Source organism: Rana temporaria, chromosome 9 (genome assembly GCF_905171775.1).
Source record: "Rana temporaria chromosome 9, aRanTem1.1, whole genome shotgun sequence".
NCBI classification, from domain to species: domain Eukaryota; kingdom Metazoa; phylum Chordata; class Amphibia; order Anura; family Ranidae; genus Rana; species Rana temporaria.
The window spans coordinates 120,981,212-121,004,968 of NC_053497.1; the positions used below are offsets into that span (position 1 = coordinate 120,981,212).

General features: G+C 44.5%; 4 protein-coding genes across 8 annotated transcripts in view; 2 read left to right on the forward strand and 2 right to left on the reverse strand.

The window, feature by feature from the left end:
• Positions 1-23,145, reverse strand: part of SLC31A1 (solute carrier family 31 member 1) — an 80,353-nt gene extending 57,208 nt beyond the window's left edge. The window contains exon 1 of one of the 4 annotated variants that reach the window (XM_040324337.1): positions 22,996-23,145. The gene's annotated coding sequence lies outside the window, so the exon portion shown is untranslated. The remainder of the gene's footprint in view (positions 1-22,995) is intronic. The other 3 variants (XM_040324334.1, XM_040324332.1, XM_040324336.1) reach the window with 3 other exon arrangements.
• LOC120913963 (protein ALP1-like) lies at positions 14,562-17,157 on the forward strand. The gene is made up of 2 exons (XM_040324330.1): positions 14,562-14,597; positions 16,179-17,157. Exon 2 carries the CDS (start codon positions 16,420-16,422, stop codon positions 17,056-17,058), a length of 639 nt encoding a protein of 212 aa, XP_040180264.1. The 5' UTR covers positions 14,562-14,597; positions 16,179-16,419; the 3' UTR covers positions 17,059-17,157.
• LOC120913962 (extensin-like) lies at positions 14,826-16,179 on the reverse strand. The gene is made up of 2 exons (XM_040324329.1): positions 15,972-16,179; positions 14,826-15,894 (listed from the first exon to the last, which is right to left on the reverse strand). Exon 2 carries the CDS (start codon positions 15,765-15,767, stop codon positions 14,841-14,843), a length of 927 nt encoding a protein of 308 aa, XP_040180263.1. The 5' UTR covers positions 15,768-15,894; positions 15,972-16,179; the 3' UTR covers positions 14,826-14,840.
• A 106-nt stretch (positions 23,146-23,251) lies between the features above and the next one.
• FKBP15 (FKBP prolyl isomerase family member 15) overlaps positions 23,252-23,757 on the forward strand; it is a 105,709-nt gene continuing 105,203 nt past the window's right edge. The window contains exon 1 of one of the 2 annotated variants that reach the window (XM_040324327.1): positions 23,252-23,465. In XM_040324327.1, coding sequence (XP_040180261.1) covers positions 23,416-23,465 — 50 coding nt within the window. In that variant the 5' untranslated portion in view covers positions 23,252-23,415. The remainder of the gene's footprint in view (positions 23,466-23,757) is intronic. The other variant, XM_040324328.1, reaches the window with a different exon arrangement.

Below are 23,757 nucleotides of genomic sequence, written 5' to 3' on the forward strand. Positions count from 1 at the left end.
GTGGCGCTTCCGTATAATTCCGCAAGGAATATGCTAATTGGGTAGATACGGCGATTCAGAAACATACGTTCTGCCGGCGATTTTTTTTACGTCGTTTACGTTTGTCTTTTTTCGCCGTATAGTTACCCCTGCTATATGAGGCATAGCTAATGTTAAGTATGGCTGACGTTCCCGCGCCGAGTTTTGAATTTTTTACGTCGTTTGTGCAAGTCGTTCGCGAATACGGCTGGACGTAATTTACGTTCACGTCGAAAGCAATGACGTTTTGCGGCGGATTTTCGAGCATGCGCACTGGGATGTTTTCACGAACATGCGCCGTTCAAAAAAAGCGCAAAAAACGCGGGGTCAAGGCAAATTTGAATACAACACGCCCCCAACATCCCCATTTGAATTACGCGGCCTTACGCCGCCGTAAATAAGGGCGCAAGTTCTTTCTGAATACAGAACTTGCGCCCAAAGTTACAGCGGCGTAATGTTTTGGAGATACATTACGCCAGCAGAAAGATGCGCACATCTTTCTGAATCTGGCCCACTATCTTTTCACCACTTGTTGCTATGTTGGTAGATTTTTTTTAGCTTCTGCCTGGGTGAAATGTTCTATTGATTAAAGCGACAAAACGCCCGTAGCAAACGCTCGTTGTCACGCTAGTCGCTTGAATCGAGCGTTTCCATTACTTTCTATGGGAAATAGAAACGGTCAAAAACGTCCGATACGTGCGACAAAAAAGGGTCCGGAACTTGTTTGAGCTTCAGGCGTTCGGCGTCAGGCGTTTTGGCGTGGAGATGTGAACCATCTCCATAGGGAATAATGTATTTTTTCCCCTCTAGCGTTTTTGAGCGTCGCGCTTCAGGCAACAAAACGCTCAGGTGTGAATGCGGCCTAATGGTCTTTGGAGGTCAAACAAGCATATGTTTTGACCGTCCTCAGGGCAAACTGATCGTGTTAGTGCATTCTAGTAACTTGTAAATTAATCCCCACTACTTACAAGTAGGGATGAGCTCCGGCGTGTTCGCACAGTCCACGTGCAGAGCCCGCCAGGAAGTCGGCACCACGCTGCGCTAATCACAGGCAGTGAGACATTTCCCGATCTCAGCAGCCAAGCATCGGGACAATGTCTGCCTGCCTGTGTCATGTGATCAGCTCAGCACCAATCAGAGCTGGCCAGACAAGTCTCTAATCTGCATACGTCAGCGGAGTAATAGAAGTCACTTCCAAGGATCTTTCTTGCAGATGCCAAAGAACAAGATTATGTGACCACACAACAGCACTCCAGAAATAAGATACTTAGAGAATTAAAAGAAGAACGAAAAAAAGAACGAAAAAAAAAAAAAAAAAAAAGTACAGTGACATGATATACATCAAGTATATGAACGAATTATGGGAATGAACACGGCTCTGTTTAGTATAACTTTAAAGCATATCCTTCTATAATGTGCACTTGTCTCAATCAAAAGCACCAAGTATGATGTCTGTCTGCCATCTTGTTCCTCTGCTATCTGCATTAGTCACTTCTGACAGGTTGTGCCTTCTCCAATTAATCAAGGGGGACAGGGAGGAGGCACTCAGTACACAGCCTGTGATTGACAGCTTCAGCTGTGCATGTTTTCCTATGAGATGGTGTAAAGGGGGGCTGTCCTTTCCCTCCACTCAGGTCCCAAATTACACTCCCTGCTCTATGTTGTGCTGGGTTACATGAGATCCCCACCCCCTGCCTTCTGGGGGGGGGTCGGATATTTCAAATTACATAATTTAGGAGATATTCTAGACATTTGTAAATAGTTGGCTTCGAATTGGTTGCCTCAAGTAAACAGAACTGGGAATTCCATATCCAATCTATTAACTCTCATGAATTTTATGCTGCGGTCCACAGTGTGCTAGTAATTACAAACAGATACAATTTTAGTTTTGATTGGATTTAGCCTCTAATCTGTTCTGAAAACACAAAAACGGGACATTGATTATTGCCATGAACTCTCTTTCCAGTCATTTCCAGCCACGTGGCCTCATTTTGTGCCGACTCAGAGATATGTGTACTGATTAATGTGTCGGTGACTGTACATCTATTGAGAGGGAGCCGTGTGCGGGTGGAGATTGTTCTCTATATAGTGTATACATTACCTCATTGTCCCCGGGCACTATCCATCCAGACTGAGCCCCAATCACATGCCCATTTTCAAAGCCACACCACACAGCAAAAGCAACCATTTACAGTTGCAAAAAAATTAATATGTGAACCCCTGCAATTAACTGTTTTTCTGCAGTAATTTGCCATAAAATGTGATCTGATCCTCATCGAAGTTACAGCAATAGACAAATACAATGTGCTTAAAGCGGAGGTTCACCCAAAAATCAAGTATCTAACATTACATTCAGTATACCTCAAACATGTACAGTATGCTGTTTTTTTTTTTTGGGGAGTGTACATACGGTATTATCTGTATTTTCCTCCCGGCTTCCGGGTACTCGCTCCCGCGGGACTGGGCGTTCCTGTGCAGTGCCGCAATGTCATCTGGGACTTCGCCCATATAATTCATGTGCCTGAGAAAAACTCCCACCGGCGGATAAGGTGCGTCATGACTTTCCGAAAGTAGCCGAACTGCGAGTCAGCTCTATACGGCGCCTGCGCAGTCAGCTCTACACGGCTCCTAGTTGGTGCGCAGGCGCCGTATAGAGCCGAATTGCGGTTCGGCTACTTTCGGAAAGTCGTGACGCGCCTTATCCGCCGGGTGGAGTTATTCTCAGGCACGTCAATCATATGGGCGAAGTCCTAGATGACATTGCAGGCACTGCACAGGAAAGCCAAGTCCTGCGGGTTTCAGACACATTTTTATTTAAAGCGGTTGTATAGGCACATTTTTAACTTTTACCAACAGGTAAGTCTATAATAAGGCTTACCTGTAGGTAAAAAATATCTCCTAAACCTTTACGGTTTAGGAGATATTCCCCTAGCAATGAGCCACTGACTGCAGCGGCACATGCGCACAGGGGATTATCGGCCGAAGGCCCGGCAGATGCCAGACCTTGCCGGAAAGAAGTCTCCTGCGCGCGAGTGACATCGCGGCTCCAGCCACTCACAGCGCTGGAGCCGCTATACCCAGAAGACACGTCGAGGCAACATCTCAGTTACCTCGGTGTCACGTACCTGGTAGGAGTCTGGAATGATGAGGTCGGCCTCCCTTGCATCTCCAACCCAAGCCCCACTGAAGGTGGAACAGATGGTGGCTAGGGTGAGGAGAAACAAGAGTGCCTGTAGGTGTTGTGTGCAGAACTTGTAAGTGGAGTTGCAGGCAAAGCATCCGGAAAGGAGCTGTACCCAGGAAAGCTGATAGGATGGATAGCCAGCACAGGCACTCGGAGACAGCGTTGAGCCAAGCAGGAGACAGGAGCAATGTCACAGGGATAGCCAGGTTCGATAACAGGCGGGCAGCGAGGTAACAAGGCATAGGCAGGAGCAAGGTCAGATGGGAAGCTAGGATCAGGAACCAGTAATCAGAGTCCAAAAGCAGGGTCAAGGAAAGCCAAGGTACAGCAACGGGAATCAAGCCGGGTTAAACAGAGTTCAGATTATCAGGACACAGCTGAAGACTAGTCAGCACTTGTCAGAACTCAGAACATTCTTTAAATAGGCTGTCTGGCGCCAATTGTGGCTAGGGGCACGCTCCTGCCCGTGCACGCCGTGCGATGCGCACGCGCATTGGCTCGTGTGAGAATCTGCCGTTGCCCGCGTGTATGTGCATGCGCATGTCGGATGCATTCTAACACTCGTGTGGATCGGATGAGATACCGACGCCTCGTTCTAAGGCAAGTATTTCATAATGAGCTAGTATGCAGTGCATACTAGTTTATTATGCCTTTTACCTTACAGGTGGGGAAAAAAAAAAAAAAACATTTTGTGACTATACAACCGCTTTAATTTAGATATAATCGGGAGTAAACATTTGTGCCAGATTTTTATTTCTTCCTGTAACTCGGTTAAGGAGATTTTCCCTTGCTTCCCGTTTCTGGGACACCAGGAATGTGGGGAGCAGATGTCACACTGACATCAATAAAAACATAAGTTCCAAATCCCTGATGGAGAGATTTGCCATCACTTCCTCTCCTGGCAAAAATTAGCGGTCACCGTTGACAGGCAACGAATGAACTGTGAAGCTTTTCTCCTAGAATTCTTAATTACCTGTACTGTGTGTAATTAAACCACAGAGGAAATGTACACTACTCGGGTGACCTCTACTCCCGCCAGGGGCCGCCCAACACTTCATGGATCTCAGCTAAAATATCACAATCTGTACAAAGCCTTCCCCTATAAAACATCTATGAACTCCTTTTATTTTTATTTCAGTCTGAAAGTCTTTGATGTGATCTGTCTAAATCCACAGCTGTGGTTTTCAGTATTATGATGAAAGAGCTCATTAGAAATCCCACAAAAGCAAAAGCGGTATTTTAATCCATGCCTTGTAATGACGGGATCAGGCCAGGGAATTGCAGGTTAAAACAAGCAAATTACCAAGGAAAAAAAAAAAAAATATCCTCCCCCACGTCTCTTCCCCGGTTTTTCTTGCCAAAATTGATGGCACAACTATCAATGCACGCCAGGGTGTTGGCACAACTATCAACCTATCCCCGCATGCCAAGGTTCTAGGTGTTATCCTGGACTCTGAACACTTTCGGCCCCACATCCTATCACTATCCAAATCTTGCCGCCTCAAACTCGGCAACATCTACAAAATACGCCGCTTTCTATCCAATGCCACCACAAAGCTTCTAATCCACTCTCTGGTCATCTCCTGTCTCGACTACAGCAACTCCCTCTTCATTGTATTGCCTTTACATAGACTATCCCCCTTTAGTCCATCATGAATACCGCTGCCAGACTGGTTCACCTTACCAACCATTCAGCTTCTGCTACTCCTCTCTGCCAATCCCTGTATTGGCTTCCGCTCACCCAACAATTTCAAGTCAAAATACTAACCACAACTGACAAAGCCATCCACAACTTGGCCCCCAGCTACATCACTAACCTGTTCTCAAAATACCAACACAATTGTTCCCTTCATTCCTCCTAAGACCTCCTGCTCGCTAGCTCTCTTGTCACCTCTTCTCATGCTTGCCTCTAGAACTTTTCCTGAGCCGCGCCCATCCTATGGAACTTCCTACCCCAATGTCAGACTTTTAAATCTATACAGGGTGATCAGTGCTTGTAACTCCCCCACCACACTGATCACCCTGACTGCCCATGTATCGGGTGAAGCATCAGAACATTTGCCCGAGTACAAGTACTCAGGCAAATGCTCGGTATTAGTACCGATACTAGTATCGGTATCAGGACAACCCTAGTGAAAATAATTATTTGATCCCCTGTAGATTTTGTAAGCTTGCCCACTTATGCTCGGTACCGATACTAGTATATATATATATATATATATATATATATATATATATATATATATATATATATATATATATATATATATATATATATATATATATATATATATATATATATATATATATATATATATACACACACATACACATACATATATACACACACACACACACACACACACACACACACAGTACTGTGCAAAAGGCTTTACTGTGCAAAAGGCTTTAAAAAGTATAAGATATACATTTAAATTTTTTATTAATTTACAGAATGCAAAGTGAACAAGTAGACAAAAAAATCTAAATCAAATCAATATTTGGTGTAACCGCTCTTTGCCTTCAAAACAGCATCAATTCTTCTACACAGTTTTTGAAGGAACTAAGTAGGTAGGTTGTTCCAAACATCCTGGAGAACTAACCACCGATCCACTGTTCCAACAGTGTGAACAGGAACTAAGGGCCAGTTCACACCAGACACAGTTCCGTGTGCTTTTTTTCTGCACAAAATGCATGCACAGTGTTTTCCATGTATTCCAATGGCTCTAGTTCACACCATATAGTCAGTTTCTGCCAACTAGCCAACCAGAGCCATTGGAATACATGGAAAACACTGTACTTGCATTTTTAGTGCAGAAAAAATGCACACGAAACTGTACGTTACTGCGTCTGGTGTGAACTGGCCCTTAATCCTGTGTCCAGATTTTAACAGTATACTCAAGCCTGAGGATAGCTCAGAGCTCCCAGAAGGTCTCACCAAGGGGCAGGGGAGTCAAGAGGGCCGGGCTTGGGGGGCTGGAGCCCCGAATGGGACCCTGAAAAGCCCTGAGTCTATTGCATAATGCTTTCTATTGTTGGCCCCCGAGCGCCGGTGCCCGGGACCGATCTGATCGCGGCTGTGACCGACTCGGAGTGTGGCAGAGTGTGGCTGAAAGTGGCCGAGTGCGGCTGCAGCCTAGTGCGGCCGAAAGTGGCCGAGCACCATAGGTCCCGCCTTCTGGAGCCTGCAGCACCAATGCCAGGGGACGTTCGACGTGACTTCCATCATAGCCTGCAGTCTCCAGAAGGTGGGAATTTCAAATGCAGCCACCGAACAATATCCCTGCTCGGGCGGGCGGCTCTCCTCTCTTCTCTGTGTGTTAAGCAGGGCTGTGGAGTCGGTAGATAAATGTTCCGACTCCTCAGTTTTATGTACTTCCGACTCCGACTCCCCGACTCCTCTGTATTAATATGCGAATGTATTTTATACATTCCTTGAGGGAAAGAAACGCAACTTACCACAGGACTACTGGCTGGGAAGCCAACAGTCTACTGTATTGCACAGTTTAAGCAAAAGACAAACACAATGAAAACAACGTTTTATAAAAAAAAAAATATTAATCAATCAAGTGGCTGGATTGTAGCAGCAGGCATAAACATCAGGAACAGGATCTTTACCAGTTCAAAAATACAAACCACATTATTTGGTTGTTTTAGAACAAAAACAAAGCTTATCTATAATAAACCAAAAACAAAATCTGTAAAACCTAGAAATGGTTTACAGTATATTAATCTTGAAATGTAGTTATAGGCTTGGCAAATGCAAATCAATTCAATGTATAGTTCTAAGGAAGAGAATTGCCTCTGCATTCAAAGTTTGAATGCCTGCGCCGACATATACCGAGTGCAGTACACTCGGCTACATTCGGCCAGGCTCGGCTTCGCTCGTGCTCACGCTCTGTGACATTTATGTGTGAGCACGAGCTCGGTATATGTCGGCGCAGGCATTCAAACTGAGCGCGGGAAGTGTGTATCGGCGTATATCGCGCACCCACGATTTTCCCCTTATTTTAAGGGGAAAAAAGTGTGCGGTATACGCCGATAAATACGGTATATACATTACCTCTGATGTATAGTTACATTACATAGATTGCGGTTACGTGAGGCACTGCATGCATTGGTCTTTATTCTTACAGTAGAGAAGTCATTAATTATAACTTTTTGTGAATTGGGACATTTAAACTTGCTTTTTTTTTTTTTATTCCAATCTAAATTTAGTAGGAGTCGGTGCATTGTTTGCCGACTCCAGGTACCCAAAATTTCCCCCGACTCCGACTCCTCGACTCCACAGCCCTGGTGTTAAGGTCATGCAGGTCACTGTATGTAGGTCAGATAGATCAGTGTATGTAGGTCACTACCATCAGTGTATGTAGGTCAGTGGTCAGCATTGATAATAAGTCACACAACTCCACCGCCCAGCCCCCAAAAAAAAAACGCTGCGCCACATACAAACACCACTACCCCCCCCCCCCCCCGGTTCCGGCCTTGGACTTGCGGGCTGAAGCCTCTGGTCTTTTTGCCACCTAGCAACGCCCCTGCCCAGGGGTCAGAGGAGCCCCAGCCAGTAGACAGGTCTCATTCCAGAAGTCAGGTGGGCTCCTATCAGAGTATCAGGAGAACCCATATTAAGCCAGGAGTGGGCTGTGCAGCGGGGGGCCGCGTCTACAAAGCTAAGTGAGCCAAGCGAACCAGTACAGCTGGACAACACAGTCAGAGGGATCGGCAAGAACAGCAGCGGTGCTGCCAAAGTCAGGTGACTTGGTATTTTTGTTTGACTGTTCATATTGATGCGGAAGAACGCAATGATTAATAAAAGTAGGCTGTCATGCACTTAAATGCTGTTTTGATTGGTGCAATTAAATGGAAAAGCACTTGCCACATGAGTATAATCTCCCCAATATCACCATCAGTGAGGTGTAGGATTGGCCCCAGATTTATTCTGCAGCAGGACAACGACCCCAAACATACAGAATCATGAAGAACTATATTTAGCATAAAGAAGAACAAGGAGTCCTGAAAGCGATCTCAACATCATTGAGTCTGTCTGGGATTACATGAAGAGACAGAAGAATCTGAGACAGCCTTCATCCAGAGAAGATCTGTGGTTAGTTCTCCAAGATGTTTTCGAAGAACCTACCTGCCGAGTTGCTTCAAAAACTGTATGTACCTAGAAAAATTGATGCTGGTTTGAAGGCAAAGAGCGCTCACACCAAATACCGATTTGATTTATATTTCTCTTCTGTTCATTTACTCTACATTTTGTTAACCGATTCACATTACGAGCAGAGACCTGTGTTATTTTTGGAAAAAACACACTTGTATTTTATTTGAGGCTAGGTTCACACTGCTGCGAATTCTATTGAAAATTTGATCCGTTGCGATTACTCAAATTCGCAAGTCATTTTACCAACATAGTTTTCCATGAGTGCCGTTCAAATCAATGCATTGCGAATCTAAGCGGAGTTAAAAAAAAAAGGGTCCTGTGCGAGTTTGATCTGTGTGCGATGCGAATTCAGCTCTATAGGACTGGCATTCCCTAAAATCGCGGCTGCGAATGGTGGCAAAATCCCTTCAAATTTGCAGCAAAAAAAAAAAAAAAAAAACGCAATTTTAAAGACGCAGCAGTGTGAACCGGGCCTCAGTCTGAAAGTCTTTGATAAGATTTGTTTAAGGCCGGGTTCACACTTGTCCGACAAACACTTCGACATTGGGAGCTCATGTCGCATGACGTGTGAAAATCAATGTCTTAACTGGTCCTACACAAGTCGGTCCGACTTTGAAAATGCTCCCTGTACTACTTTTGGTCCTACATTGATCCTACTTCAGGCCCATTGAATATCATTGAAGTCGGACCAAAGTAGTATCCTGTTCATGAAAGTAGGATGGATGTAGGACCAATGTAGGATAAATGTAGGACCAATGTAGCAGAGCAAAGTAGGATGAAAGTAGTGTAGTAGTGTGAACCCAGCCTCATTGTATGACAATATACATATCACCTCCTCACCACCTGTCAAACACATTCACTTTTCTTGAGGAAAGCTGTAGAAAGCTGTAGCATGTTTTTGTTTTTTTTGCGTTTTTTGCAATAGTGTTTTCAGCATTTTTTTTTAACAAAATTATACTCCCACAAAAGCTTATGGCTCAAAAAATGCTAATAAAACGCAGAATCACGATGTAAACGCAGATCACGATGTTAACAGGAAGACCCGTTGACCGGCTCTTCCTCACTCGCGTCTGACAGACGCGAGTAGAGGAGAGCCGATCGGTGGCTCTCCTGACAGGGGGGGGGGGGTTCACGCTGATTTATCAGCGCAGCCCCCCCTCGGATCCCCACACTGGACAACCAGGGAGTGCCCCCCAAATAGCAAAAATAAATAAAAAAAACAATACATTTTTTTTTTAAATACAATCGATGCCAACCAGTGCCCACAAATGAGCACTGACTGGCAACATGGGCACTGACTAACGAGGCCCAGAAATGCCATCAGTGCCACCCCTCAGTGGAACCCAGTGTCCATCTATGCCCAGTGCCCACCTATCAGTGCCCATCAGTGCCCCCCATAAGTGCTCAGCAGTGCCGCCTATGAGTGCCCATCAGTTCAACATACCAGCGCCGCCTATCAGTGCAGCTCATCGGTGCCCATCAGTGCCACCTCATCGGTGCCCATAATTGAAGAAGAAAACTTACTTATTTACAAAAAATATATATTTTTTTTCAAAAATGTCGGTCTTTTTCTAGTTGTTGCACAAAAAATAAAAATCGCAGAGGTGATCAAATACCACCAAAAGAAAACTCTATTTGTGGGAACAAAATGATAAAAAATTTCATTTGGGTACAGTGTAGCATGACCGCGCAATTGTCATTCAAATTGCGACAGTGCTGAAAATTGGCCTGGGCGGGAAGGTGCGTAAGTGTCTGGTATGGAAGTGGTTAAACATTTGACTATTTGGGATGAGATGCTAAATATCTGGTGTTTACCCTTGGCTGGACATAAACGCTACAACATTTTTTATATATATTTATATATATATATATATATATATATATATATATATATATATATATATATATATATATATATATATATATATATATATATATATATATATATATATTATATATATATATATATTTAGGGTGATTAGACTCTAGTGGTGCATTCTATTATCAGAAACGTGGCACTTCAGACTGCATGGCAGTCCACTTTTATTTAAAAGGAATGGAAAGGTTCAAAAATAAACACAGTAGCTTCCCTCGTTTTTAGTCCTCATTCAGGAATAAACAATATTCAGCCCTCCTGCTTCAGGCCTTGGTCTGTCTCCCACAGATCAGATGCTCAGCAACTCAGTGCTGCCAGCAAGTAGCCTCTTGCTACACTCAACTTGGCATCTCTGTGCCAGATCTCACCAACATCAGCCCATCCCTGACTGGAATCACCGGCAGGGTACCGCCTTGCTGCAATATCTAGATCATGCAATGTCAAGTTGCAGCAAGCAAAGCTAGCAGACTATAGCATGCATAAAAAAAAAGGGAATTTACTCTAAAGATAAAACGATAATCCTGACACTTTCTTTAAAACTCTGGTTTGGCCACATCTAGAGTATTCCGTCCAGTTCTGGTCCTGAGGAAGGATGAGCTAGAATTGGAGAGAGTCCAGAGGAGGGTAGCAAAATTAATAAGGGAACGGGAGGACTTTAGTTAGGAATGGCTACAAGCACATGTACAAGCAAATGTATCTTCCCTGGAGAAGAAACCAGTGGCGGCCCGTACATTAAGGGCGCTCGGGGGCAGCGCCACCTCCCCTCTATGCATAATAGATAGCTTCATGCATAGCATGAATTTATCCATGGCCACCGCTGCCACCCCCTATTCAGGTGTCCGGGCCATTTTCGGATGCCGGGCGCCTGAATTCCAGCGGCTGGGGTGTTTTTTTGTAGCACCTGATTAGAGCCATAGGAGGAAGACGCCATCCTGCTGCAGCCTGTCTCCCCCTGTCCGATGAGCCCTGCTGATCAGGTAAGTGTCGATGGACCGGCAAACAGCAGGGGGTCAGGTGCTGGGATGGGGGGCAAACAACCCCCCCACCCAAAAAAAAAACAAAAACACCAGCCGCCACTGGAAGAGACGCTTAGGCTGCATTCACACCTCCGCGACAAGATACGCCGCGTACGCGGCGTATTTTGCCGCGAGTGTGTAACTTTTTTTTTTTTTTTTTTTTAACAAAGCCTTCCCATTGCATTGTATGGGCGAACGCCAATGCCGCCTGAAAAAAAAGGGTCCGGGACTTTTTTTCAGGCGGCAGGCGTACGGCGTCTATGAGATTTGAACCCTCTCATAGACAGCAATGGGAATTCTCCCCTCCAGCGGCACGAGCGTCCGGCGTCGGGCGTTTTGTCGCGGAGGTGTGAATGGGATGTTGAGAAGATATGATAGCAATATACAAAGATCTCAATGGTGATCCCTGTGTAGGAAGAAAACTGTTCGTTCTCAGGAAGTGTAAGAAGACATGGGGGCCACACAATAAAATTAGAGGAGAAGCGGTTTAACCTTAAAAGGAACTGCTGTCTGCTCACATAATTGTAATAAAAACATCTTTGCCATTCTAAAGCTTCCCTCCAACCACCTGGCACATTATTTTATATATACTGTGATTCTGTACTTGCCAAATATGCTGCAGAAATCTCCCCCCACGAAGTCTGGCTGCAGCCATTTTAACTGTGGGCAGCTGAAGCTGCTGCCTGTTCACTTCCTGGATTTACACAGACACACAGAGGCACACCTCCAGCTTGGAAACGGAAGTGACATTACGTCGCTGCCATCTTGCTACACCCCGCACTCCTCCATAGTAACGATACACTGAGAAGGGGGAAAGCGGACATCTTGTTACACCCACCGGAGTTTTGCATTTTACACTTATATTTAACAATAAAGTGAGTTTTTAGAGTGAAATCCAGTACTTAGAACTCCGTCTGACTATTATGTTGAATTTTAAAAGCAGCGGCAAGCCTGCTCATCTCACAGGTTTGCTAATCTGACAGAAGTTCGCTGCTTTTACAATTCAATATCTAACCAGTTAGACGGAGTTCCAAGTACTATATTACACAATATAAACTCACTTTCCTTTTAAATATAAGTGGAAAATGCAAAACTCTGGTGGGTGCAACAAGATGTCCGCTTTCCCCCTTCTCAGTGTATCCTTACTATGGAGGAGTGCGGGGGGTGTAGCAAGATGGCGGCAACAGAACGTCACTTCCGTTACCAATTCTAATGAAACACCGTCATTGTAGAATTGATGGGCACTGATGGGCAGCACCGTGGGTTATCTGTTTAGGGCAATGACAGGCGTTACCGATGTGCACAGATTGGCACTTTGATGGGCACCGATTAGCATTTTTATGGGCCGACTGGCATCTGATGGGCACCTCACTGATAATCAGTGTGCTGATTATCAGCGCAGACCCCCCCTCTGACAGGAGAGCCGGCGATCAGCTCTCCCTGTCAGCGCAAACCTAGGAAAGACGTTTACCGGCACTTCCTGGTTTACACGCTGTGATTGATCACAGCCGATCATGTAATAAAGAGCCTATGTCATAGGCTCTTTACCATGATCGGAATTGGGGTGTGTCAGAGTGACACACCACCAATCGTCCCGCGTCCCCACGGGGGCACGATCGAGGCTTATCCTGCTTGATGTCATATGAAGTCTAGTCAGGATGATGCAACCACTTCCCACCCGGCCTATGGCAGAATGACGGTCGGGTGGGAAGTGGTCAATCTCAATAATCACATCATGTGGATTTAAAAGATAATGGAAAACGCTTATAGTGCATATAATGCTGGTTTATTAAATAAACATTGCATGGACATCAAGGACAATGAATTAGAGCGATATGGTATATGGGATAAAATCTTGCACGAGAGTAAGGCTGCATTCACACCTAGGCGTTGGCGTTACCAGGCGTTTTTACGCGCGTTTTTTTCGCGCGTTTTGGTGCGCGTTTGCGCGCGTTTGTGCGCGTTTGAGCAGAGCGACGTCCAGCGTTTTTTTTTTTTTTTTTTGACCAATAGTAAAATAGATCACCTCTGTCATCATTTGTTGCTATGTGAAAGGTTTTTTTTCCCTCTTCCTGGGTGATAATTCCTCTTCCGGGTCATCCTTGTGCTTCTGACTCCATTGTGAAAATGAGTGATGACGAGATGGCTTTGTTCATGGCAGCAGCCACTGCTAGCCAATATCTTGTAAACGAGAGGCAGAGAAAAAGGAAGAGGCAACGCAGATTTTGGATACACCCCGTCATTGCTGATCGGGAAGAAAGAGGGCAATTTTGGGTGATGTACCAAGACCTCCGTGACCATGAAGACAAATTTCTGGACTACACCAGAATGTCCATAAAAAGGTTAGTAAAAAATGATCTGGAATCATTTATTTTTTACATTGTACCATTTGGGTTGCCACCTTTTCTTCAAGTCAAACATGTACACTTCTGCGGTGCACAACTATTTTTTTTAATACTATGAACTATACATATATTTTGTTAGTATTTTACATTTCTAATCATATGAATATAATAAAAATAGTCCCCTTTCCATTGCAGTCCACAGAGTTCCCCCTTTACATTAGAGTCCACAAAGTTCCCCCTTTACATTACAGTGCACAGAGTCCCCCTTTACATTACAGTGCACAGAGTCCCCCTTTACATTACAGTGCACAGAGTCCCCCTTTACATTACAGTGCACAGAATCCCCCTTTACATTACAGTGCACAGAGTCCCCCTTTACATCACAGTCACCCTTTTGCATCTCAACTCCCAGATTTCCCTTTCACTGTATGGGTTAACCAACATAATCTGATTGAAGCGAGACCTCAAGATACTCAGACATAAGGGATGCTCTGTGAACCATGATCTAAGGGGGAAACCGAGATCTCTGATGTACGGAGAGGACTCCAATGTGAGAACTCTGATTTTTCCTAGTGTACTCACCAAGAGGCAGGATAGAGAAAGGGGGTGGGTGCTTCTGTTAGACAGCGATGGAGGGTGAGCTCACTCACCCCTTGGCAGATAGCACATCTCATCCTGGTATATCTGTGGCTGCTGGGTTGTAAGTTTTCATCCCCTGCAGCCATTAACCCTGCCGGAAATCCATATTCTGGTCAGAAAAATCTGTCAGAGTGTCAGGCAGTCTGAAACCCAGACACATGATTCCAAACCCGAACTGTTCTGGCGAATCCCGGAAAGGTGGCAACCCTAGTACCAATCCATTGCCAATTTTAAATTTCATTTTCCTTTACAGCTTTGATGAGTTGCTGGAATTGTTGATCAACAGATTGCAGAGGATGGACACCTACTTCCGCAACTGTATCCCCCCTGTGGAGCGACTTATCATAACACTGAGGTAATTTTTATTTAGCGCTTTGAATGTAATACACTCTATTATATATATATATATATATATATATATATATATATATATATATATATATGTGTAATAAAAACCAAACAAAAATTCTGTAGGAACAAAATTATTTTAATATTTTAATCAACCAAAACATTGGGTCTTTTTTTTTTTATTAGGAAAATATACACAAAGTGCACAAATACACAAAATATACAAAAATGTTTTATACATAATCCTTATTTACAATTGCTGTAAATTTGGGGAGGAGTCCTCTTCCCCGTGCGGTGACATGGCGACCGACAGTGCGTGGGCAAAAGGGGGCCAAGTGGAGGTGGTGCTGTCTTCCCCTGACCAATTGGAAGGTGGTGTTGCTTGTGGTGGTGGTGGTGTTCGTGTTGGGGCATTCCTGAAAGTCGATTGTCTCGGTCGATGTGGGTAATGTGATGTAGGTGTAGTCGTTAACGCAGGGTAAGTAGAAGGTGGTGGGTGGTAAGAAGAAAGTGTTGTAGGAGGCAGAGTACTGTATGTGACAGGTGGTGTTGAGAGATGAGGAAAAGGAGAATGAGGGTGGTAAGAAGAAGGTTGTGTATAAGGAAAAGGATTCAGAGAAGTGTGAGTGGAAGGTGTTGGCACAGGAGGTAAATGAGTTAGAGTGGTGGTGAAAGGATGGTGCGCAGAAGTCGGTGGTGGTGTTGGTCGAGGAGGTTGGTCGGAAAGCTGTGGTCCTGTCCAAAGGGTAACGGGTGGTGGGGAGAAATGGGTCGTGGGTGGTGTTGGGACATGCTCGGTCCGTTTATTGGCATATGGGCCATAGGGTGGTGGTGGTTCGGATAAATCGTCAGCGTCTGTCGGGGGTATAAATGTCGAGATGTATCTAGCCGTACAGGACAGCACCACCGCTTGCAGATTTGGGGGAACTTTGTCGATTAGTTCCCCCAGACATTTTGCTACATTTTGCCCATACGATCTATTGCTCATCCGGTCAGACATGTTGGTCATAATGTCCAACATACGATCCAGGGCTGGATCCGGAGCAGGAGCCCTCCTACGCAGAGCACGCGGAGGTCCAATATGCGCAATGTTAACTGGGGGCTGCTCTGCAAGTGGTCTTGTTGCATTAGCATTTGATGCCTCGGAGTGCTGCGGTTCCGGCTCCAGAGTAGCCATCGCTTGATCCCCCGATGCCACGCTCTCTCTGTCCCCTCTCTCTGCCACGCTCTCTCTGTCCCCTCTCTCTGCCACGCTCTCTCTGTCTACTACAGCTGTGGCAGCCTCGTCCCAGCAGCTTTCAGTACTGAAAAAAGAAATCATGTATTCAAAAATAATTTTAAAACATTTGGTTTACCGAGCAAAGTACAGATAATGGTTTACCTCCCCAAATCCAGCACCGGTCTCAGAAACTCCAATTCCTTTGCATGAACGTATTCTCTCACCGAACATGCTCCACTCCCACTTCGGCGCTGCTCCCGCTGTGCCTTCAGCTGGCGAGCGTAGGCGTCCCTTATACTCTTCCATCTGAGTTTTAGAATTTTCACTGTAAAAAATAAAATAAAATAATATATATTATTTTCTTTGTAGGTATCTATCAACTGGACAATCGATTGCAAGTCTGCATTACTCGTTTCGTATTGGAAGATCTACTGCCAGTTATATAATTCGGGACACCTGCAGTGCCATTTGGGAAGTCCTGAAACCCATTGTGTTTAAAAAACCGGCAGCAGAGGACTGGGAAAAAATTTCCCAAGTATTCTGGGAACGCTGTAACTTTCCGAATTGCCTGGGAGCGATCGATGGGAAACACATCAGAATTGTTAAGCCCATGGCTAGTGGGAGCCAGTATTTCAATTATAAGAAATACTTTTCATTCGTCTTAATGGCTGTGGCTGATGCCAATTATTGCTTTACCTACATTGACATTGGTTCCTATGGAAGTAGTGCAGACTCTGCGATTTTTGGGAACTCCTCTTTTGGGCAATTACTTCGAACAGATGGTCTGGACCTTCCACAAAATAGTCCACTCCCGGGCACAAACGGCCCTCCCCTACCAAGTGTCTTTGTGGGTGATGAGGCTTTTGCTCTGAACACACACCTACTTCGGCCTTATTCAGGACATAATCTGAACGAAGACAAACGCATATTCAACTACCGGCTTAGCAGAGCACGCCGCGTAGTTGAGTGTGCTTTTGGAATTTTGGCGAACAAGTGGAGGGTTCTCCACACACCGATTGTGCTCAACATGCAAAATGCCATTAGTGCTGTAGAAGCGGCGTGTGCCTTGCACAATTTTGTCAGGCAGCGCGATGGTCTAGATTACGAGGAGCCAGTCCATGAGACTCTGGAAAGAGCTCATTGGACTGGTGTACGTGGGAACACACAGGGGACACATGTCCGTGAACAGTATGCCGCATACTTTGTCTCTCCTGAAGGGCAGGTCCCTTGGCAGCTCAATTCCATTTAATTTATTGAACTTTTCAGCTTTTGACACGCTTATTTTGTGAAATATATTCTTTACTATGCTGTTTTGTGGAAAAAAAATAAAAAATGATTCATGTTTTAAGAAGTCTCATTCTAATTTTATTTTGATACAGTTTTATCATTGGGTTCAATAGCCCTATGATATTGTGTGCCATTTTATATTAGTGACATTCTATCTATTGTAAACTTAGTTTATGTATTTATTCTGTGGTCTAATAAAGGGCCTGTAAGTGACCGCCTAGACGTGGGTTGGGGGTCCGATCAGGACCCCCAGGGTACATCCGGGGGTTAAGTGGCTCTATATGTGTCCCCCTGCGTGTCACTTTCTCCTCCTGTGTAAACACAGGAAGAGGGAAGTGATGACACTGACACCAGTACACGTAGGCACAATCCCCTTTTGGATCTCCAATCCACTCCCCCATCCCCTTGTCACAGTATCAATGAATGCAGTGAACATATATTTACTGATCACTGCAGGCAGAGTGTAGGTCCTGTGTAGCCCCCGTCCCCACCTGACGCTGTAGTCGCTAGGTCGATTGAATTTTTTAATTTTTTTAGATTAAAGATGTGTAAAATAATATTTTTTTTGAAAAATGTCACTAAATTTTTGGATTATTAAAAATCACAGAGGGGATCAAATATCACCATTAATAAGCTCTATTTGTGGGAAGAAGAGAACGCAATTTATGTTTATAAGCCATGTCGCATGACCGCACAATAGTCATATTTGTAAAGACACATTTTTAAACTTAACAGCATATTGGTACGGTAATAAATGCCTACTGTAACGACAAACAATCATTCCATTATTTCATTAGTGGCATTTTGTATTTCTGTTATGTTTTTTGATAGAGTTTACCTTTGCTATCATGGGACTTATTTATCCTTGCCCAGTTCTCATAGATTTGGCTCCCAATAGAACACCAAGCGTCCCAACGGGTGGTCCTCATTTTGTAGCCCGGTGCCCTGCTGTCATAAAGACAGGGGTGCTCCTTCACCATCCTGATGAAATTTTCAGGCTCCAGCATCGAAAGGGTTCGATCAAATTCGGCCTCCATTGAGAAAAATGTGACTTTTCTTTATTGTAAGTAAAGTAAAATGGTGATTTCACAAGTTCCTGTAAAAAAATATGTCATTTCCTGTTTTGTTTTGGAGCTGTATGGGCGTCAAAACGCGCGTAAAAACGCGCATAAAAACGCTTGCTGTCGCGCGATACGCTCAATTCGCGCGTTTCCCATTACTTTCTATGGTAAAAAAAAACGCGCGGAAACGCCTATGTCGCGCGCTTCGCGCGACAAAAAAAGGTCCGGGACTAGTTTGAGCTTCAAGCGACAGGCGTTCAGGCGTTCAGGTGTGAACAGGCACCATAGGAAACAATGTTAAATCTGCCCTCCCGCGTTCGTGAGCAGTGCGTTTCAGGCGTAAAAACGCCTAGGTGTGAATGGGGCCTAAGAGTAAGAGTAAAGCTGCCCATACACTAGTAGAACTTTGTGCAGACATTTTAGCATTAAGAACCAGTTCACACCACATGCAGTCCAGTGTGGTTTTTTTTTTTTTTGTGCATTAAAAACGCATGAAAAGTAGGTTATATGGTTTTCAATGGCATAATTCACAGCATTTTCCTGCACTGGACTGTACTCGAACGCTGTAAAACGCACTGCAAAAGCACCAAAAACACACTGGAACGCACCAAAAAATGCACATCATTATTTGAGGTTAAGAAAAAAAGAGGGGGGGGGGGATACACAGTATATTGCATCAAAAACGCACATGCAGAAAAGCATCTGGAACACATCCAGCCTGCATTTCTATGGTATGATCTGATCTTAGAACGTTCATTCGATTCTCTAACCATTAGTAGGGTAACATCAGCATTCGTTTTTAAACCCAGCAATCAGAAAATTAGCAAGAGCAGGACGGAAAACATTTCTCAAATAGGGTCTTTCTTCGGAAAGTCCATTTACTCCAAAAGCAAACTTTTTTGAAGCATTTTATAATGACCTTCATCATGTCATCGAATGTACTGATGAGAATTTCCATACGAAGGTTTGCCGGGAAATCTACTAGAGTATGGCCAGCATTAGAAAGCCGTTCCTGCTGGAGAGATTTCAGTTCAAATTCCAGAGACACAGCAGGAAGCGAGTGGAGATCACTCAAAGGTTCAAGAATTCCCACATCTGACTTTGCTTTTCACAACAGGTGTCCCCACAGCAAGATTGCCATTCACCTCCTGTTCCGGTGACAACATTCTGGATTTGCAGTCATTTCTTCCTCAATTTAGGCCGATATGCTAGGCGGCCGTTTCAAAGCAGTTAGGAGTTCGTTACTGGTGTACAGTAGGAACTAGGGGCAATGTATTTAAAATAAGATATATTGATGATATCTCCATCCTGTGGAAGGGAGAAAAGAACCAGCTGGTCCTTTTTTATTTTTAGAGAGAATTCAAACAAAAATGATAGAAACTTCAAGCTGACTTGGGATATTAGTGAGAAGACGATCACGTTCTTGGATTTAGAGGTCACACAAGAAAATCACATTCTCGCTTCAAAAACGCATTTCAAGAACGTTGACAGAAAAAGCTACCTCCCCTTAGGAAGCTGTCATCACAGAAACTGGCTCTGTAATGTCCCAAAGGGCCAACTGATGCGCCTAAGGCGGAACTGCCCCCACAAGGATGTCTTCATGGTCCAAGCGAATCACATGGGACAGAGATTTATAGAAAAAGGTTATGATAACAGATAAAACAGATCAAAGAAAAAAAAATACTGAAGAGCATTCCAGATCCACCCACTAAGGGTTTCACCTTCTTTACTGGAAAAGGCTTCTTTCCTTGTAAACGATGCTTTGCGTGCACAAATACGAAACGCCCAAACCACAAGAAATTGAATTTCACCTCCACTAGCACAGGGAAATACTCATGAGGTGAAAGAGTTAATTTGCTGTAACACAGAAGGGGCACGTATACATGTTAGAGTGTACCTGTGGATTACAGTATGTAGGGCGAACCAAAAGACCACTAACAATATGCATCAAAGAACATGTACAGAACATCATAAAAGGATTCGATAAGCACAGTGTCTCTAAACATTTCGGAACACATCATAATAAAGACCCAGCCCATTTGAAATTTTGGGGAATAGAACCCTATATTAGACACTGGCAGGGTGGCCACAAAGTTAGGATATTTAGCCAACTGGAATCCAAATGGATTTTCACATTGGATACCTTTGCACCACGAGGACTCAATATAGAATTTGACCCTAAAGCCTCATGCATACTGGATGTTTTTTGGATGTTTTTACAGCAGCTGTTTTTGGCAGTAGACGTTTTTTTCTACAGTCATTAAACTCTCCATCATGTTATCCTATGTGTCCATGCACACCTAGACTGTTATCAGCAGTTTTAGGCAGTTGTGTTTTTGAGCAGGAAAAGAAACCCAAACCTAGTGGGTTCTGAGAGACGTTTTTCAGCTGTAGAAACACTCCAACGCTGATAAACGTTGATAAATGCTCAAAAACTTCACTCACCAGCGTTTAACGTTTTTGATCCATTGGAAAAAAAAAATCTTCAACAAAAAAAACGCGGAAAAATGTTGAAAAACGCTAAAAAACGCTCAAAAAAGCTATTGCAAAAACTTTGAAAAAAGTTGAAAAACTCACTGCAAAGCTACTGGCGTTTTTATGACGTAGTAGATGCAGAGTCCGTGACACCATTTTTGTTCCCATCCTTTTGTGAGTTCCATGTGGAAGGTTTTATTCATGGATACTTCAGATTTTAGTAATATCATTATTTCCCTTTGTTTCGCCTCCCCCCTTTTTAAAATGTACTTCTTTGCTTACACAAACTTATTACCACCGAGAAAATGGCCACTCTGCTGTATGTTTGGTCGCTGTACCACAAATAAACCGCGGTTGGCGTCCCATACACAACCATGGGAAAATGGCCGCTGTCACACTTCTTTCCATTTGGCTACAGGAAAATGGCCGTTCCATTGGTCAATTGGTAAACATATTTAAGGACACTTCCAGTGCCCACACACATCCCCCCGGTGAAGTCACGTGACCGTGACGACACACGTAGGGACACAGAGGCACCGAAAGTGGCGCTCGTGTTTTTAACCGATTGATACTTTTTAATGTGAGTACCTATATTGCTTTTCCTACTAAATAAAATCAAGTTGTAAAAACATACTACACCATCTTTGAATTACCTTGTTCTTCCCTTTGCTACCATCCATGCACCTACATTACGGGAATCATAAACGGCACAGTGGAAGCCATAGCTGCATTCGATTGTAAAAAAACAGACCCTCATCTCCCGGAGATAACATTGGCAGGACACACAGAGGACCCAACTGTAATTATTACACACATGCTGTGACCTCACAGCTGTGAGGTAAGAAGCCATCTATCACCATAGTGCACGGCACAGAAGAGGCCATCACCCTACACCAGTGATGGCGAACCTTGGCACCTCAGATGTTTGTGTTCCTCAAACCATTTTTGCATTCATTAAATTTGTGTATACTATATACCGGTATTCATCAAAGCAGGCCACCTTCTACCATTGCTCTATGGTCCAGTTCTGATGCCCATTGTAGGTGGACAAGGGTCAGCATGGGCACCCTGACCGGTCTGCAATTACACAGCAAACTGCGACTGACATTTTTTTTTTCTTTCAACACATCAACATCAGGGACAACATGTTCACTAGCTGCCTAAAATATCCCACCCACTTTCAGATACCATTGGAAGGAGATAATGACTGTCGTGGTCATGATATTATGGCTGACCAGTGTATACACTTCATCGGTGTGAAGAAAGCCTGAGCTCGGAGGAAGACACAGGCTGCCACTGCTGATCTACTTCTGAAAATGCCAAGTGCCTGGCTGACAACCTCATCCTGATCCAAAATCTTCACAAAAGCGCATTCCAGATGCGTTTCTGCATGTGGGTTTTTAAACGCATTTCAGTGCGTTTTTGATGCATTTTCAGATGATTTTTTTCCCCCTTCTTGATTCCTGTTTTTTTTTTCCTCACTGTACATGGGTCCGGTGCATTTTTGATACGTTCCGGTGATCTCCGGTGCGTTTTTTTATGCTTTTTATTGTGTTCAAGTACAGTCGAGTGCAGGAGAAAAGAAGCATGTTCTACTATTTTTTCCTGAAACGGACAGCACTGGTGTGAGTTATGCCCTTGGAAATCCTATAACCTACTTTCCATGCATTTTCAATGCAGACAAAAAACACACAGGACTGCATGCGATGTGGACTGGCCCTTAGAATGTAATATCTATCTTTTAGGGCCAGGTCACACCACATGCAGTCAAAAACGCATGGAGAGGAGGTTATAGGGTTTCCAATGGCAATTGGAATTCCAGTTCCAGAAAAAAAAGAAAAAAGTAGAACTTGCTTCATTTAACCTTTACTGAACTATGGTAAAACACATCAAAAAGCGCATTAGAATGCATTAAAAACGCACCAGAAACCCAGTACAGTGAAGAAAAAAATGCATCTGGAATACAACCGGAAATTCATCAAAAACGCACTGGAATGCGTTAAAAAAAAGCGCATTTATAAACGCATCAGGACTGAGTTTTGTGGTGTGAACCGGTCCTCAATGTTTTCCTGGTATACAGAAGACAGATCTGGAGTTTGGACTTCACTGGCTGCATACTTATCAGAGATCCAAACACATGTTAGTGATTTCATGCCCCCCCCCCCCCCTCAATCTCCTATAACACAGGGTCAGGAGGGGGCAGAAGGACTGGTAATCCATCATAGAGAGCCCACACTGGAAATACAAGGTACCATTGCATCATTTAAAGGGCAGCTCCCCACTGCACACATCTAATGACAGGGACAATCTGTGCCCCACTAGTGATCGGATCCCCAGCACCTCACACAGCCATGTACACTCACCTACCCTCTGCTGCCCGCTCTGTGCCCGCTGTCACCTCGGAGCTCTGTACACACACAATGACTCCTACTGACACATCCGCCGGGACAGGCCCCGCCCCCTCTGCTTACTCTTGGGGCGGGGAGAAACATTCTCTTCAATGAAGCCTTGGCGATCGGTCACGCCAACTCCAGCTTTACACACTCCAGGACTTGCCGTCATTGGTCGCTGCAGCGAGGCGTGGAACGCACGGAAGCGGGCTTTTGCGGTCCACAAGGACGAGTCAGGCGCCACGTTGCTGGCCTTGGTCACATGTTTGCAGCAATAGTCGGCTTTTTTACGGCGGGGAGGGAAGTCAGCTGATAGCCCCGTGACTGACAGTCAGCCCGGAAGAAGAGAGTACCGGGGAAGTGTGTGGGGTGACATTACGGTTCTGGGATAAAATGTTCGGGCCGGACGAGGACGATGCAGACTTCCTGTCACCCACAGGGGGGTGAGTGAGTGTGTCTGGGGGACGGGGCTCACCTGACAGCTGTCAATTGGGATAATTGTGTGTGCAGTCCCACTCTCTGGAGTACTACACGTCTCAGCATTGCCTTCCAGTCACTGGAGTACTGCATGTCCCAGCATTGCTTTCCAGTCACTGGAGTACTACACGTCCCAGCATTGCCTTCTAGTCACTGGAGTACTACTTGTCCCAACATTGTTCTCCAGTCACTGGAGTACTACACGTCTCAGCATTGCCTTCCAGTCACTGGAGTACTACACGTCTCAGCATTGTTCTC